Here is a 12,834-nt window from a genome sequence, read left to right as displayed (position 1 = left end):
CTAATATACAAATGAACCAGCTGCAACAAGTGAGACATAATAAACAGCTCACAGATCCTTAATGATAGTAAGAAACTGCTCTTTCAAAAGCCTAGGCCTGAAAATGACACTTTAAAAAACACTTCTATCCTTTAGAGATATATCTTACGTGCACATAATGTAATTTTCTATCTGAGATACTGAAATAATTTGATGACTGAAATCTGTTTGAACAATCCGATTAAGAACTGGGGGGATTTGGGTGCTCCGGAGGATGATGCAAACGGAACAAGATGAACTTCTATAACCACTGAGAGCTGATTTTACTCTTTTATATCTATATGTTTGAAGATTTCCATGTTAATATTTTTACTGAAATACTTCTCAAAGATACTTAGAAATAAATCCTTTGAAAAATCTTATTTTAATTTATGTGTGAGCACACATGACCATGGGAGGCCCTCGGAGGCTTAGATCCTCAACGCCTGGAGATACAGGTGGTCCTGAGATGCTGACGAGGTGCTGGGAACCAAACTCTGACCCTCAGGAAGGGCAGCAAACACCCGTAGCTGCAGAGCCATCTCTCTACCCTCAGAAATGAAAAAGTTTTGCTGTGGTGGTGGTTTTGTTTTGTTTTAGAGAAGGTATAAGACTTTCATTAAAGAAAATTAGAGCTCTCTAATGGAAGAGAAAGGAAACCTAAATAAGATTTATGAATAAAGAGACTAATATTTTAAGTTTACTATTTTTCTCAAAATTTTATCTAATGGAAAATCCTGAGAAAATTTTGTATGAAAATTAGCAAAGTAATTCTAAGATTTATAAGAAAAATCCAAGACCATAAAGGCCAAGCCTTGTGGAAAGGTGAGAGACGCATAAGCAAACCGACTAAAGGCCTAGAGCACAGTCTTGAAACAGCCATTGCAACACATTACAACACACAGCCTTAAGACAGCCTCTGTACACATTTACAACACATTACAACACATGGCTCTGGGAGAACAGGTTACCCATCTGGAAAAAATGAAAATGGATCATCATCATCGTCGTCATCATCATCATCATCATCATCATCATCATGGTTTGTAAATGCTCGGCTTAGGGAGTGGCACTATTAGAAGGTGTGGCCTTGTTAGAGTAGGTGTGGCCTCGTTGGAATAGGTTTGTCACTGTGGGTGTGGGCTTTAAGACCCTCATCCTAGCTGCCTGGAAGTCATACTAGCAGCCTTCAGATGAAGATGTAGAACTCTTAGCTACTCCTGCACCATGTCTGCCTGGATGCTGCCATGCTCCCAACTTGATAATAATGAACACTGAACCTCTGAACCTGTAAGCCAACTCTAATTAAATGTTGTCTTTATAAGACTTGCATTGGTCATGGTGTCTGCTCTCAGAAGTAAAACCCTAAGACAATCATCATCATCACCACCATCATCCTCATCTTTACCTTCCTCCTCCTTCCTTCTTTTTAAAGCAGGGTGTCAGGCTGGCTTCTAATCTTGCTCTATATATAGTATGTATGAATTTGAACTCTTAAAAAGTTTATTTTACTTTTATTTTGTCTGCATGTGTGTCTGTGCACTACATAAGTGTCTGTTGCCCACTGAAGCCAGAGAGAATGTTGGAAACCCTGGAACTGGATTTACAGACAGTTGTGAGTCATGCCATGGAAGCTGGGGATCAAATCTCGGTTCTCTGGAAGAGCAGGTAATGCTCTTAACCTCTGAACCACCTTTCCAGCCCCTGACCTTGAACTTCTGACCCTCCACCTCCCAAGGTTATAGGCAATGCACTACCACACTGTGTTATTGTGATCCTGGGACTGAACCCAGGACTATAGGTGAGCTAGGCAGACACTCTACCAATTAAGATAAATTCCCAGCCCTGAACTGGGGTTCTTTTCACCATACAGAATTGTGTGAAGAACAAATGCCAAAGATGTTTATTTCACAAACAAAAACCACAAAACACTAAAAAGCAGAGTGAGCAAGGCTGACCACAAATTCGTACATGCCAAAAGGTATCAGGAAGTTAAAAAAAGAAAAAAAAAAAAAACGTGCAGGCCTTTAATCCAAGCACTCAGGAGGAGGATGCAGGCAGATCTCTGAGTTCTGAGTTTGAGTCTCACCTGGTCTATAAGAGTGAGTTTCAGGACAGCTGAGGCTACACAGAGAAACCCTGTCTCAAAAAACAAACAAACAAAAGAAGAAGAGCAATAACAACAACTTACACTAGGAGACAGATGATAGCTATAGCATATATAATTGGTTAAAAACAGGACCTAAAACATACAAAAATGTCTCCTTGAGCAAAATGCAAACAAGCTATTTCAAAGCAGAGGCAACACAACAACAGATAAAGAGCATAATCTCATTAAGCAAGTACGGAATGCCAATTAAGGGCTCAAAGCGTTACTCTGAAACCACCAGAAAGACAAACACATAAAAGTCAGGGCAGGAGCCATGGTGGAGAGGACCAGGAATGATCAGCAAGGCAATGTACACACACTGGCAACTGACTCCAGGAACGCAGTCCTCCTGCTAGGAAGCAGAAATGGGAAGAACAAGATTATAGGATAAGGAAAAGGGAAATATACAAAGTTCTTGACTGGTACACAGGGCAGAACAGTGTATTTCATGGAATATAATACAGAAATAAAAATGTACTATGGTGATATATAATACTACTGAATCTTAAAAATAAATTATAAGATATAAATTTATTTTATAAAGCTCAAAAATAAACAAAACATATATTATAATGAAAGGTTTTAAACTCTGCAATCAGGGCCAGAGGCACGACCCAACAGCTAAGAGCAGGGTGCTGCCCTTCCAGGGGACCAGGGTCCCAGCACCCAGAACCAGCAGCTCACACTGCTCTGGAGCTCCAGCGGCAGGGGATCTAGAGTGTGCAGCCTCCATGTGCATCTGTGCTTATGTGCACATGCTCACATACATATGCAAACTTAAAGATCATAGAAACGAACCTTGAAAACAAAAGAACCACTGTAATAAATCAAGCAATGACAAAAGGAAATGTCTCTAAGAGCAGAGAGAGGAGAGATGAGCAATAGGTAAACGGAATGGTGCTGGCGACAGGCCAAGCTAAGGAAGCTTTCAGTGTTCATTTTATCTGTATTCTTCACAACGTCTATGTGTATATCTTTAATTTTTTATGTAATTACATTAAAATAAGTGCTATTAAATAACCAAGTTCACATACTTTGGTCCTGAAAGCCAAGAAAATGGCTGGAATAGGGAGCGCTAAAACCATGTAAGATGGTTGTTTCAGAACTAGAGGGTAAGCAGCCCCTGACAGACTTGCCTGCAGACAGAGCACGTCTGAATAAGGAGGCCATTGTCACCTTTGAAGGCACTGGCAGGCAAAAACTGGCTACATTTCTAGTTTAAGACTTTTCACCTAGGAGTGAGCCACACTATGAAATGGATCAAGATGAGGAGCTTAACTGCAGAGACTCTCCTCCCTCCCACCCGGGACTCGCTCGCTTCTCCTCTTGGTTTTACTGGATGAAAAACCAGAGAAAATACAATCCCAGGTAATAGATATAAACAGCTAGAGAGTGGGAGCGACAGGAGAGCCACAAGGAGCCACTCCAGACTATAGAAATAAACTTTGCCCCAATCTCTGGGTAGCCCTGAACTATAAAAACTGTATGTGGTATAGGGCATGTGCCCCTGGAACATAAATATGGACAGGGCTTGTGACCATTTTGATACAGTGTGCCTCATGCGTCTAGGCCTTAAGTTTTAGTCTTGCCCATGAGAACATGGACTCAGACTGTGAAGCCACCAGAAAGTCACAGCCCTGAGAGGTCGCATCCCCACTGGGCCTTGCCCTTCAGCACACCCTCTAGTCATCTACTAGATAACCAATGGCTGTCCTCCACCAGCAGCACATGACACAGGTATAAAGCCCAGTTCCACCTGAATGCCTGACACACAAACTGTGAGGTCTAAGAAAACAGAGCTGCTGCTTAGAGCAAGAAACAGAGAACCAAACTATCGGAATCCAAAGTTCACAGACAGAAAAGACTAGGTAGCTATTATACTAGAAAAGAGCTGGCATACTTCTTCAATAATAAATACAGTGGATATTACAAACACCAATCTCTATTCACAATTATGTTCCCATTTTCCATGTAAGTTTTCCTTTTATTAACAGAAGAAAAAAAATTCAACAGATCTGTGTGTGACTTAGGTAAATCAGCAGAACACTTCAATGGCTTCACTTAAAGAGGACTCTGAGATTCACTGAAAACATTGAAGCCGGTTTCCCTGAACCCCGCCCGACTATACTCCTGAGGGTTTACAACAGGCAAGCAGGCTTGTGGCTCTGAATGAAGAGTTAATCCAAACAACCAAGTCTTCCTTAACTGCAGGACAACTTCCCTAAGTTGGAGCATTTTTAAATGCCCTCCCTCTTAAGTTGGACACATCCATCTACTTTTCTACTAAAGCCAGGCCTGCAGATCAGGAAGCCAGGGTCCTGGACTTGCATTTACAAAAGTGTTCTAAAAGAAAACTTCCTCTCTGAGCACTTAATCCTTTCTTACAGTCAGCCCGGCAGCTTCACTCCTGGGAAGAAAGAACGTGGGAGTGGAAGCAGGTGCAGGGGGTGAGGGGGTGAGGGGCGAGAGAAGCCGCTCCCGCCACTTCCTGTGGGCAGTGCAACGGAACCTGCATAAGCATCCTGAACAGAATCAAGTGCCCTTACCCAGGCCGCAGAGCCCAGCGCGCCGTTTAATTAGCCCCTTCCACTTAGCTGCTTTTGTCTCAAATTATGAAAAAGTGTTTTGGGATCCCAGCTGAATCTTTTGTGGCCTCCTGATTCAAACACAAGAAAACGTCCTCAGTGCTAAGCACTAATGAATAGGAACCCATATTCAACAAAACTGTTACAGGAATACATTTCTCCTCTCCTAAAGTTTCAACTCTAGAGAAATAATGCTGTCCAGTTACCAGAGCAAGGAGAGGCTGCAGGGCTAAGCCGTACAATGAAGCACAAGATCTGGGTCGGAAGTGAAATGAGCACCAGGGTAGGAAGTGGCGCTAACATTCAACACTTCTCACCGAGGCCTTTCCTCCCGCTGAAGGCAGACGCACCATTGAGAAAATCATATTTAAGGGAAAACTGCTGACAGCTCATCAATTGATTTTCAATGAAAATGCTAAAAAAAATTAATAAAGAAGTTAAGCCGTTGAAATACAGTTTCACCAATTAGCTTAATGTCAGAGAATTCTAATTAGGCGCCTTGAGATTGCTATTTAGTGTTTAAGCCTTCAGAGTGCCAAATTCTCCTTTTCACACAAACTGGTTGCAAAATTAAAGACATTAGGCAGCCTTAATTACATTATCAGAACAGCTGGGATTAGGCAATCTCTGAAGTCAGGCCGGCATTCTTTTGTCCCTGGATGGAAATCCCTGGCTTTCCAGGGTGCTGGGTTTGGTGCTGTTCCATATCTCTCCCATACAAAGCAAGCTGCCTTAGAAACAAAAAAATTGCAGACAAAGAACTGAGTAACGTGCAACAAATAATGAACACATTACCAAAAAAGAAAAGGTAGGTGCAAAGATTAAGCCTGAAATCAGTAGGTTTTGCTAACACCTACTGGCAGCCGGCCTGGCAACCCTCTGGTGACAGTCAGACTGAGGGAAAGCTCACTGGGCCAGTGGAGACAACTCTGTTATCTAAAGCTGAAGCCCATTTCCCGGCCTCATCCCACGGGTGGGCACCAGTAGCTATTGTTTTTACACATTCTTGCCAACACAATACCTGCTCTGTGCTTACACTGTTCACTAAGCTATGTTTTCTTGCTCCTGGGAGTCCTCTTTGTAACTCTAATTTCTTAAGCAACAGGATATCCTCTCTACACTCCTCCTGACTCCCTTCTGTATTCCTTGAAACAACCCATTTTTTAAGGACTCACTAAACAGCTTGGTTTTTTTAATAGAAAGATAGTGGAAATGAGGATTAGTAGCAGGAATACCATGAATCCCTTCAGAGTGAGTAGTTGCTCTGCTAACCTTTAACCAAACAGCTTCCCCAATTCCCAACTCTTCCCAAGCCCAAAACTGTTCTAACTCCTGAATTCTAATTTTCCAATGTAGTCGTGGGGCTAGAAAGATGGCTTAGTGGGTAAAGGTACTTGCTGCCAAGCCTGATCAATTCCCAGGACCCACATCATGGAAGGAGGGAACCATTCTGCAAGTTATCCTTGGACCTTCATGATACACACACACACACACACACACACACACACACACACACACACACTCTCTCTCTCTCTCTCTCTCTCTCTCTCTCTCTCTCTCTCAAGTAGTAAAAAAAAAAAATCAGTCTTAGCTGTGGAATGTGTTTTCCTCCCAGCTGGCAATCCGTCCCCTGGATCACCGCTCTCACCTCCCTGGCCAGCCCATTCTTGGCCCAAACCTGCTCTGCAATTGAAAATCCAGTTCATACCACATGTAGAGTGAACTCCAAATGTGTGGACTCTGGCAAGCCCATCTCTGCCCAGCTGATCAGCTCACACTGCTTTAATAGATGAGCTGGGGCTGGAGAGATGGCTCAGAGGGCGAGACTTTGTTGCTCTTGCAGAGAACAGTTGGATTCTCAGCCCTCACACAGGGCAGCTCACAGCCACCTGTGACTCCAGGGGACTCAAGGCTTTGCGCCTCTGTGGGCACCTGAATGTACACACAAGTGTGAGCAGGTTCTCTCTCTCTGTCTCTGTCTGTCTCTGTCTGTCTCTCTCAATCTCTCTCTCTCTCTCTCTCTCTCTCTCTCTCTCTCTCTCTCTCACACACACACACACACACACACACACACACACACACACACACACACCTCCTCCATCTGTCTGTCTATCTTCCTCCTGTATACCCAGCACCAGCGCTGAGGAGTAAGCCAGGAACAGAAGGTGTCTAAGAAACATTTGTTAATTGAGTAAATTATATCACCTAAAGCCACGCTTCATTTCCAACATTACAAGGAACAGGGGTAAACATCTCAACACAAGATATAACAACACATTACAGGAATATTTAGAATACAGACTTTTCTCAGTAAGAAAAAAAAAACTAAGTAACGCGTGAAAAATTATACTTCAAACTACACACAGATTCTATTAGATTGGGATGTGGTCATATCTAAAATGACAACAAAACTAATTTTATCAAAGAAAATAAAATTCTTCATGAAAACCATTAAAGCACCTGTCCTGCCAATTCCAGTCGTTTGTTGCCATAATAGTCTCTGTCATCGACCTTGTTATCTCCTTGGGCCAGGATCACCCTTCGCACCATCACTGCAGTGTAGATACACTTAGCTCGGAAATTGAATTCCTTCACCTGAAAATCAGAAATTGGAGAAACATTTTGAGACGATGTATCCTAAATTAAAGTGCCTCGAGAAAAGAGTCACTGTTAGTGCATCCCAAAAAGCAAGCGACACACTGTTATAATGCTCACCACATTAGGAAACCCAGCTGTCTAAACCCCAAGAGGTATACAGGCTTTCCATCTCCGCATTTACTGCCTGAGCCAATTTCCCTTGATGATACAGTAACTGCTTCACTGCCCATGTCCTCCATGCTCCCCACTCAGCCACTGCCCACTGCGGACTGCCAGCCACTGCCCACTGAGGACTGCCAGCCACTGCCCACTGAGGACTGCCAGCCACTGCCCACTGAGGACTGCCAGCCACTGCCCACTCAGCCACTGCCCACTGAGGACTGCCAGCCACTGCCCACTGAGGACTGCCAGCCACTGCCCACTCAGCCACTGCCCACTGCAGACTGCCAGCCACTGTCCACTCAGCCACTGCCCACTGAGGACTGCCAGCCACTGCCCACTCAGCCACTGCCCACTGAGGACTGCCAGCCACTGCCCACTGAGGACTGCCAGCCACTGCCCACTCAGCCACTGCCCACTGCAGACTGCCAGCCACTGTCCACTCAGCCACTGCCCACTGAGGACTGCCAGCCACTGCCCACTGCAGACTGCCAGCCACTGCCCACTCAGCCACTGCCCACTGCAGACTGCCAGCCACTGCCCACTGAGGACTGCCAGCCACTGCCCACTGAGGACTGCCAGCCACTGTCCACTGTGGAAGCCAGCCACTGTCCTCTGTGGACTGCCGGCCACTGCCATCTGTGAAAGGCAGTCACTGCCCACTGTGGACTGGCCTGTGGTGAGTCCGACTGAGATATAGCAGAAATGATGCCACCCTAGGTCTAGGCTGACCCTTAATTACACTGCACTTTCACTACCTGTCACAAGCCCTGAGTCTTCAGAGGGCAAGCCCAGGACACTGTGGAAAAGCAGTGCATTCTGCTATGAGTGAGAAGGCAGGGTGGAAACTATCACAGGACACCACTCTCTGCTACCATCTGCAACTTCATGACAGGCCCACGACAAAAATCCCTCTCTCTTTGGGTAAAGGCGAGTGAACACAGACCAAAAGATACAACACAGTCACACTCTGCCACTGAGGTTTGAAGCTTTTTGTTACGCAATGATAATAAATAGTTTATATTCTCAGTATTTACAAAACTCTGTTGCATTTTATTTTCCTGATCTTAATGTTGGGTAAGTTGCATTGATCATCTAACTCTTCTGGCTGTTTAATAACTGATAATGGTTGTTTTGCTTATCAATGAGAAAAATAAAGATTTTATCAATAATATTTTTAATCTTCAACAAAGCCCAGTTCACACTCCCCTTTCACATACATAAATACTAGTGGACTTAGAGGCAAAAGTAAACATAAATATTCATAGCAACCATTCCTGCTGTGCTGTGTAACTCATTTTACCCACCTCCCCTAGAAACCCAACACTAGACCTGAACTGAAATCCCTTCTGAGCACGGGGCTAATGTCATAAAGAATTATATGGGAAGCGGGATGGCTCAACTCTAATGGTTGACATGACTTGTGGACAACTAACAGCAGCTGAGACTATGCTTTGGGGGGGGGGGGGGCAGAAACACAAATGACCTGAAGTGAGCAAGCTCTAAAATGAGCACAGCGTGCTGCAACCAATGTCAACAGAACCCTGGGACCTTTTGGATCTCACCACTCCTACTGGTGAAGGCTTTCAAATCTGTGTATGTGTCACAGGCATCTGGGACTTGTGAAAATATATATGGCCAGCCTGAGGCTCACTCTGGAGCTTCTGGCTCCTGGGTCTAGGGTAGTTTCACGATTGCTAACTGGTTCCCAGGCAGCTGTCTAGGGGGTGCTCTTGAGCCTGGGTCTTGAGGAACAACAAATATCACTGCTTTACCTTGGTATTACCTTACGTTCCTTTATTGCTTCCAAAGTTTTAACTTGGATTTAAAAACAAAATCAAAAACCTGTCTTAAAATATTTGAAAACTGTTAAGCTTTTTCCTAATTCATCTATTCTTTAATGAAAGATGTATAGCCGACATTTAGAAATAGTACTTCAGTCTTTGCAAAGGAGCAAAGGAGGTGTGCCTTATGAGCCAAATTTAGCAAAGGTCTGCACAGCCAGCAGCGTCAAGGAGGCCTGTTCTGCATTACAGTATTAAGGTCAGCCAGGCTCCTACACCATCTTGGAAAACAAGAGCTCTCTGCATAGCCTGCATCCCTGAATAATCGCGAGAGACTTGGGAAGAAGTAGTCTTACTTCATTATACTAATGAAGAAACTTAAGTTCAGAGAAATTCAAGTTAGTGCAAGGAAATACAAGAGTTCAACACCTGGATCTGAACAACCACACCACAACTCCAAAGCTCTTACTGCTCCCATCTCCCACTTTTGTTGTTTTGAATTTTAAACCCTTTCAATCTTCCAAAAGAGCTTAAAATTCAGTTCAGATATAGCTTCAATAACAACTTTGTAATTCTCTGAATGAGATCACAGTCATATACCAGAAGCCATGGAGCAGTGTAGATGTATGTATTGTTTGCTCCAAGTGTTCTAAGGTTAGAAAACGGAAGCTGACTGCCATCACAGGCCAGTCCACTTCCACCGATTCCCTGAAGGCTGCAACTCTGAACTATGAATCAGCTCATCCATGACGGAACAGTGGGTAGCTCTGACTTAGCAAAAGGAGCACACACATTCAATGTGGGAAAGGCTGTGACTGGCAATGCACCATATGCCACACAGTTGATGGGTTAACAGGACACAAACAGGACCTACTTCACGGCCAGCAGACAGACGCCAGCCTTCGCTCTGTACACTCCCCAGTCAGGAAACAAAGCAAAGCATCCAGCTAACCTGGATGAACTTCCTCGTAGGTGATGGAAGCTGGACAATGGAATTCCAGGCGCCGGGGATGTTCTCAGCCAATGAGCATCTTAAAAAGGGATGCAGCCAATACTGACTGCAACCTGCTGCTGATGGGGGTTAAATTCTAGTGAGACAGTCCACTCCTCTTTAGAATACACTCCAAGCAGCATAAACCATTACACAGGAGTCTAGAAGGAATTAACGAGTCTCACAAGCACCACTCATAGCTGGCAATACTCACTGGTACGTGGGTCAGAATGGTAGAAGCCAGGAGTTCTCTTGCTTCTTCTATTTTGGTTTTCTTTGGTCCACCTCCCCACATTCTTTGTCTTCTTACTTTATTCCCTATATACTTCAATGCCTATAAAAAAACAAAGTAATGCTTGAATTAAATTACTGGAGATCACTTATCAGTGCTGACCTGCTGTTACAAGCAAAAAAAAAAAAAAAAAAAAAAAAAAAAGCAAGGACCCTGGTTACACAGATTGCTGCATTGGGAACAAAGACTCCACTTCATGAATCAATAACAAAATAATAGCACCCACTCCCTACCTTTATGCATGGTTCCCTTCTGATTTCTAAATTGTCTTGCTCCTATAAAATTGATACATAATTGTTTGTAGGGAATTGAGAAACCACATATGTGTTTGTGTGTATGTGTCTAAGCAGCCATCAACTCTTCACTCAGAATGTCACTGTGGAATGCAGAGTTTCCCCATAAAGAAACCAAACCATGTGAAGACTGCTATGACAAGAGCTACAAAGAAAAAACCTAAATAAATCCAGGATTAAGACACTGTCATAAACTAGATGGCTTAATAATGTTTAAACATGACTTACAGTTTAAAGTCTTTCTCAAATAGCCAATAAATTCATAATAGATCATTTTATTCCTAGCAGGTTTTAAAAAGCCCAAAGCTAGGTGATTCTAAAGTTTTAGGTTCTATAATTTGCATAGCTATGGAAAGGACTTGGCTAGCTGAAACAACCCAGATTTCAACTATAAGCCTACAGTAGCTGGGTACTGTTATCAGTCTTTTCATTTCAACCCTTGGGAGGCAGAGGCAGGTGGATCTCTGTGAGTTCAAGGTCAGCCAGGGCTATACAGAGACCTTGTCTCAAAAAAACCAAACCAAATAAAACCCAAATAAACAACCCCCCTCAGTGGTGAAAATGGTGTAATGATGGCATAGAGATCGACAAAGGTGAGCAAATCACAAGTCCAGAAAGAGCGTACACTGAGTGGTCAGCTGACTCTTGCCACAAGCCACAAAACAAGGAACCGTCCTCTCAAAAACCTATGGTGAGGAGACAGGGCTGGTACCAAACAGGGACAAGGAGCCTGGCCTCCAGTTCACACCAAAAGGAAGAAATGATCTGAGACAAGACTTTCGACCTGCTCAGAGGTGGTGCATGCAGATCTCTGCATGCGAGGCCAGCCTGGTCTGCAGTGAGCTCCAAAACAGCCTGGGCTCCTGAGTATTGAAAAACAAAAATGGAATACAACAAAAAAAGATTTTAGACCTAACATGGAAACTAAAACGATATGGTTTCTAGAAAGACATAGACAATATCCTAATGTAGAGTAGGCAAGTATATCCTTAAATGGGATATAGAGTAATAATTGTAAAGACAAACAGAAAAGTTTTTGATAATTTTTTTTTGAAGTTAAACAAGACTGAAAGAAAAAGAGCAGAAAAGCAATGAAGTGGGTGAGTGAAACAGGTGTAAAAGCTGGACACAGAATTTCTAGCCAGACCATTTTTATTGTTATTGTTGTTGTTGTTGTTGTTGCTGCTGCTGCTGCTGTTTTGGTCTTTTTTGGTTTTTGGAGACGGGGTTTCTCTGTGTAACTGCCCTAGCTGTCCTGGAACTCCCTCTGTAAGCCAGGCTGGCCTTAATCTCATGGAGATCCATTTGCCTCTGCCTCCAGAGTGCCTCCACCACTGCCTGGCTCAGACTTCATTTTAAAAGGTCCCTGAAATTCATTAATAAAAAGATCAACAGCTTAATGAAGGCAGTGAACAAATGAATCTTATAGACAGGATCCAGGACCAATTCACGTGTGAAAAAGTGTTCTAATAGTTTGCCATGAGAGAAATGATTAAGGCTGCAAAAAGGTAATTGTGCACCCCTGCTAGAACATCTAAAATTAAAAAGACTTAACACCAAACACTATGAGAGCAAGAAGCAACCACACTTGAACACTGCAGCCAGTACTACAAAACGGTACGGTCATCTACAGATTGGAAAAGTTTGGTAGTTTTGACTTCACACTCTGTTCTCAGGCCCAGTAATTCTACTCCTAAGTATTTACACAAAAGAAATGAAAATGTATCTACACAAAGGTTTGCTGATAGTAGCACTGTTCATAGAAGCAAAAGCAAAAAGATCCAAATGAGTATCAACACAGAAAGGGGAAGTCTGCTACTGTCATCTGAGGGGATATGATTAAGCAGTAAAGGGACAAAGTCCACAGGTAGACAACACGAAAAGGCCAGCAAACCACAAATAATAACCATTGGGAGAGTTCCACACAGTATGCTCAGCCAGACACACGTATACAACCTGACTCTA

At 43.4% G+C, this 12,834-nt stretch overlaps 1 protein-coding gene across 2 annotated transcripts in view; it reads right to left on the bottom strand.

Moving 5' to 3' along the window:
- Window positions 1–12,834, bottom strand: part of Polr3b (polymerase (RNA) III (DNA directed) polypeptide B) — a 104,887-nt gene that overhangs the window by 63,887 nt on the left and 28,166 nt on the right. For both annotated transcript variants that reach the window (XR_380439.4, NM_027423.2), the window contains exons 11-12: window positions 10,499–10,618; window positions 7,213–7,347 (exon numbers count right to left, since the gene is read on the bottom strand). Coding sequence is in view for 1 of the 2 variants with exons in the window: in NM_027423.2 (NP_081699.1) it covers window positions 7,213–7,347; window positions 10,499–10,618 (255 nt within the window). In the remaining variant the exon portion in view is untranslated. The remainder of the gene's footprint in view (window positions 1–7,212; window positions 7,348–10,498; window positions 10,619–12,834) is intronic.

The sequence above is a fragment of the Mus musculus genome, chromosome 10 (assembly GCF_000001635.26).
Source record: "Mus musculus strain C57BL/6J chromosome 10, GRCm38.p6 C57BL/6J".
Taxonomy (NCBI): domain Eukaryota; kingdom Metazoa; phylum Chordata; class Mammalia; order Rodentia; family Muridae; genus Mus; species Mus musculus.
This window is presented reverse-complemented; position numbering and strand designations above follow the sequence as displayed.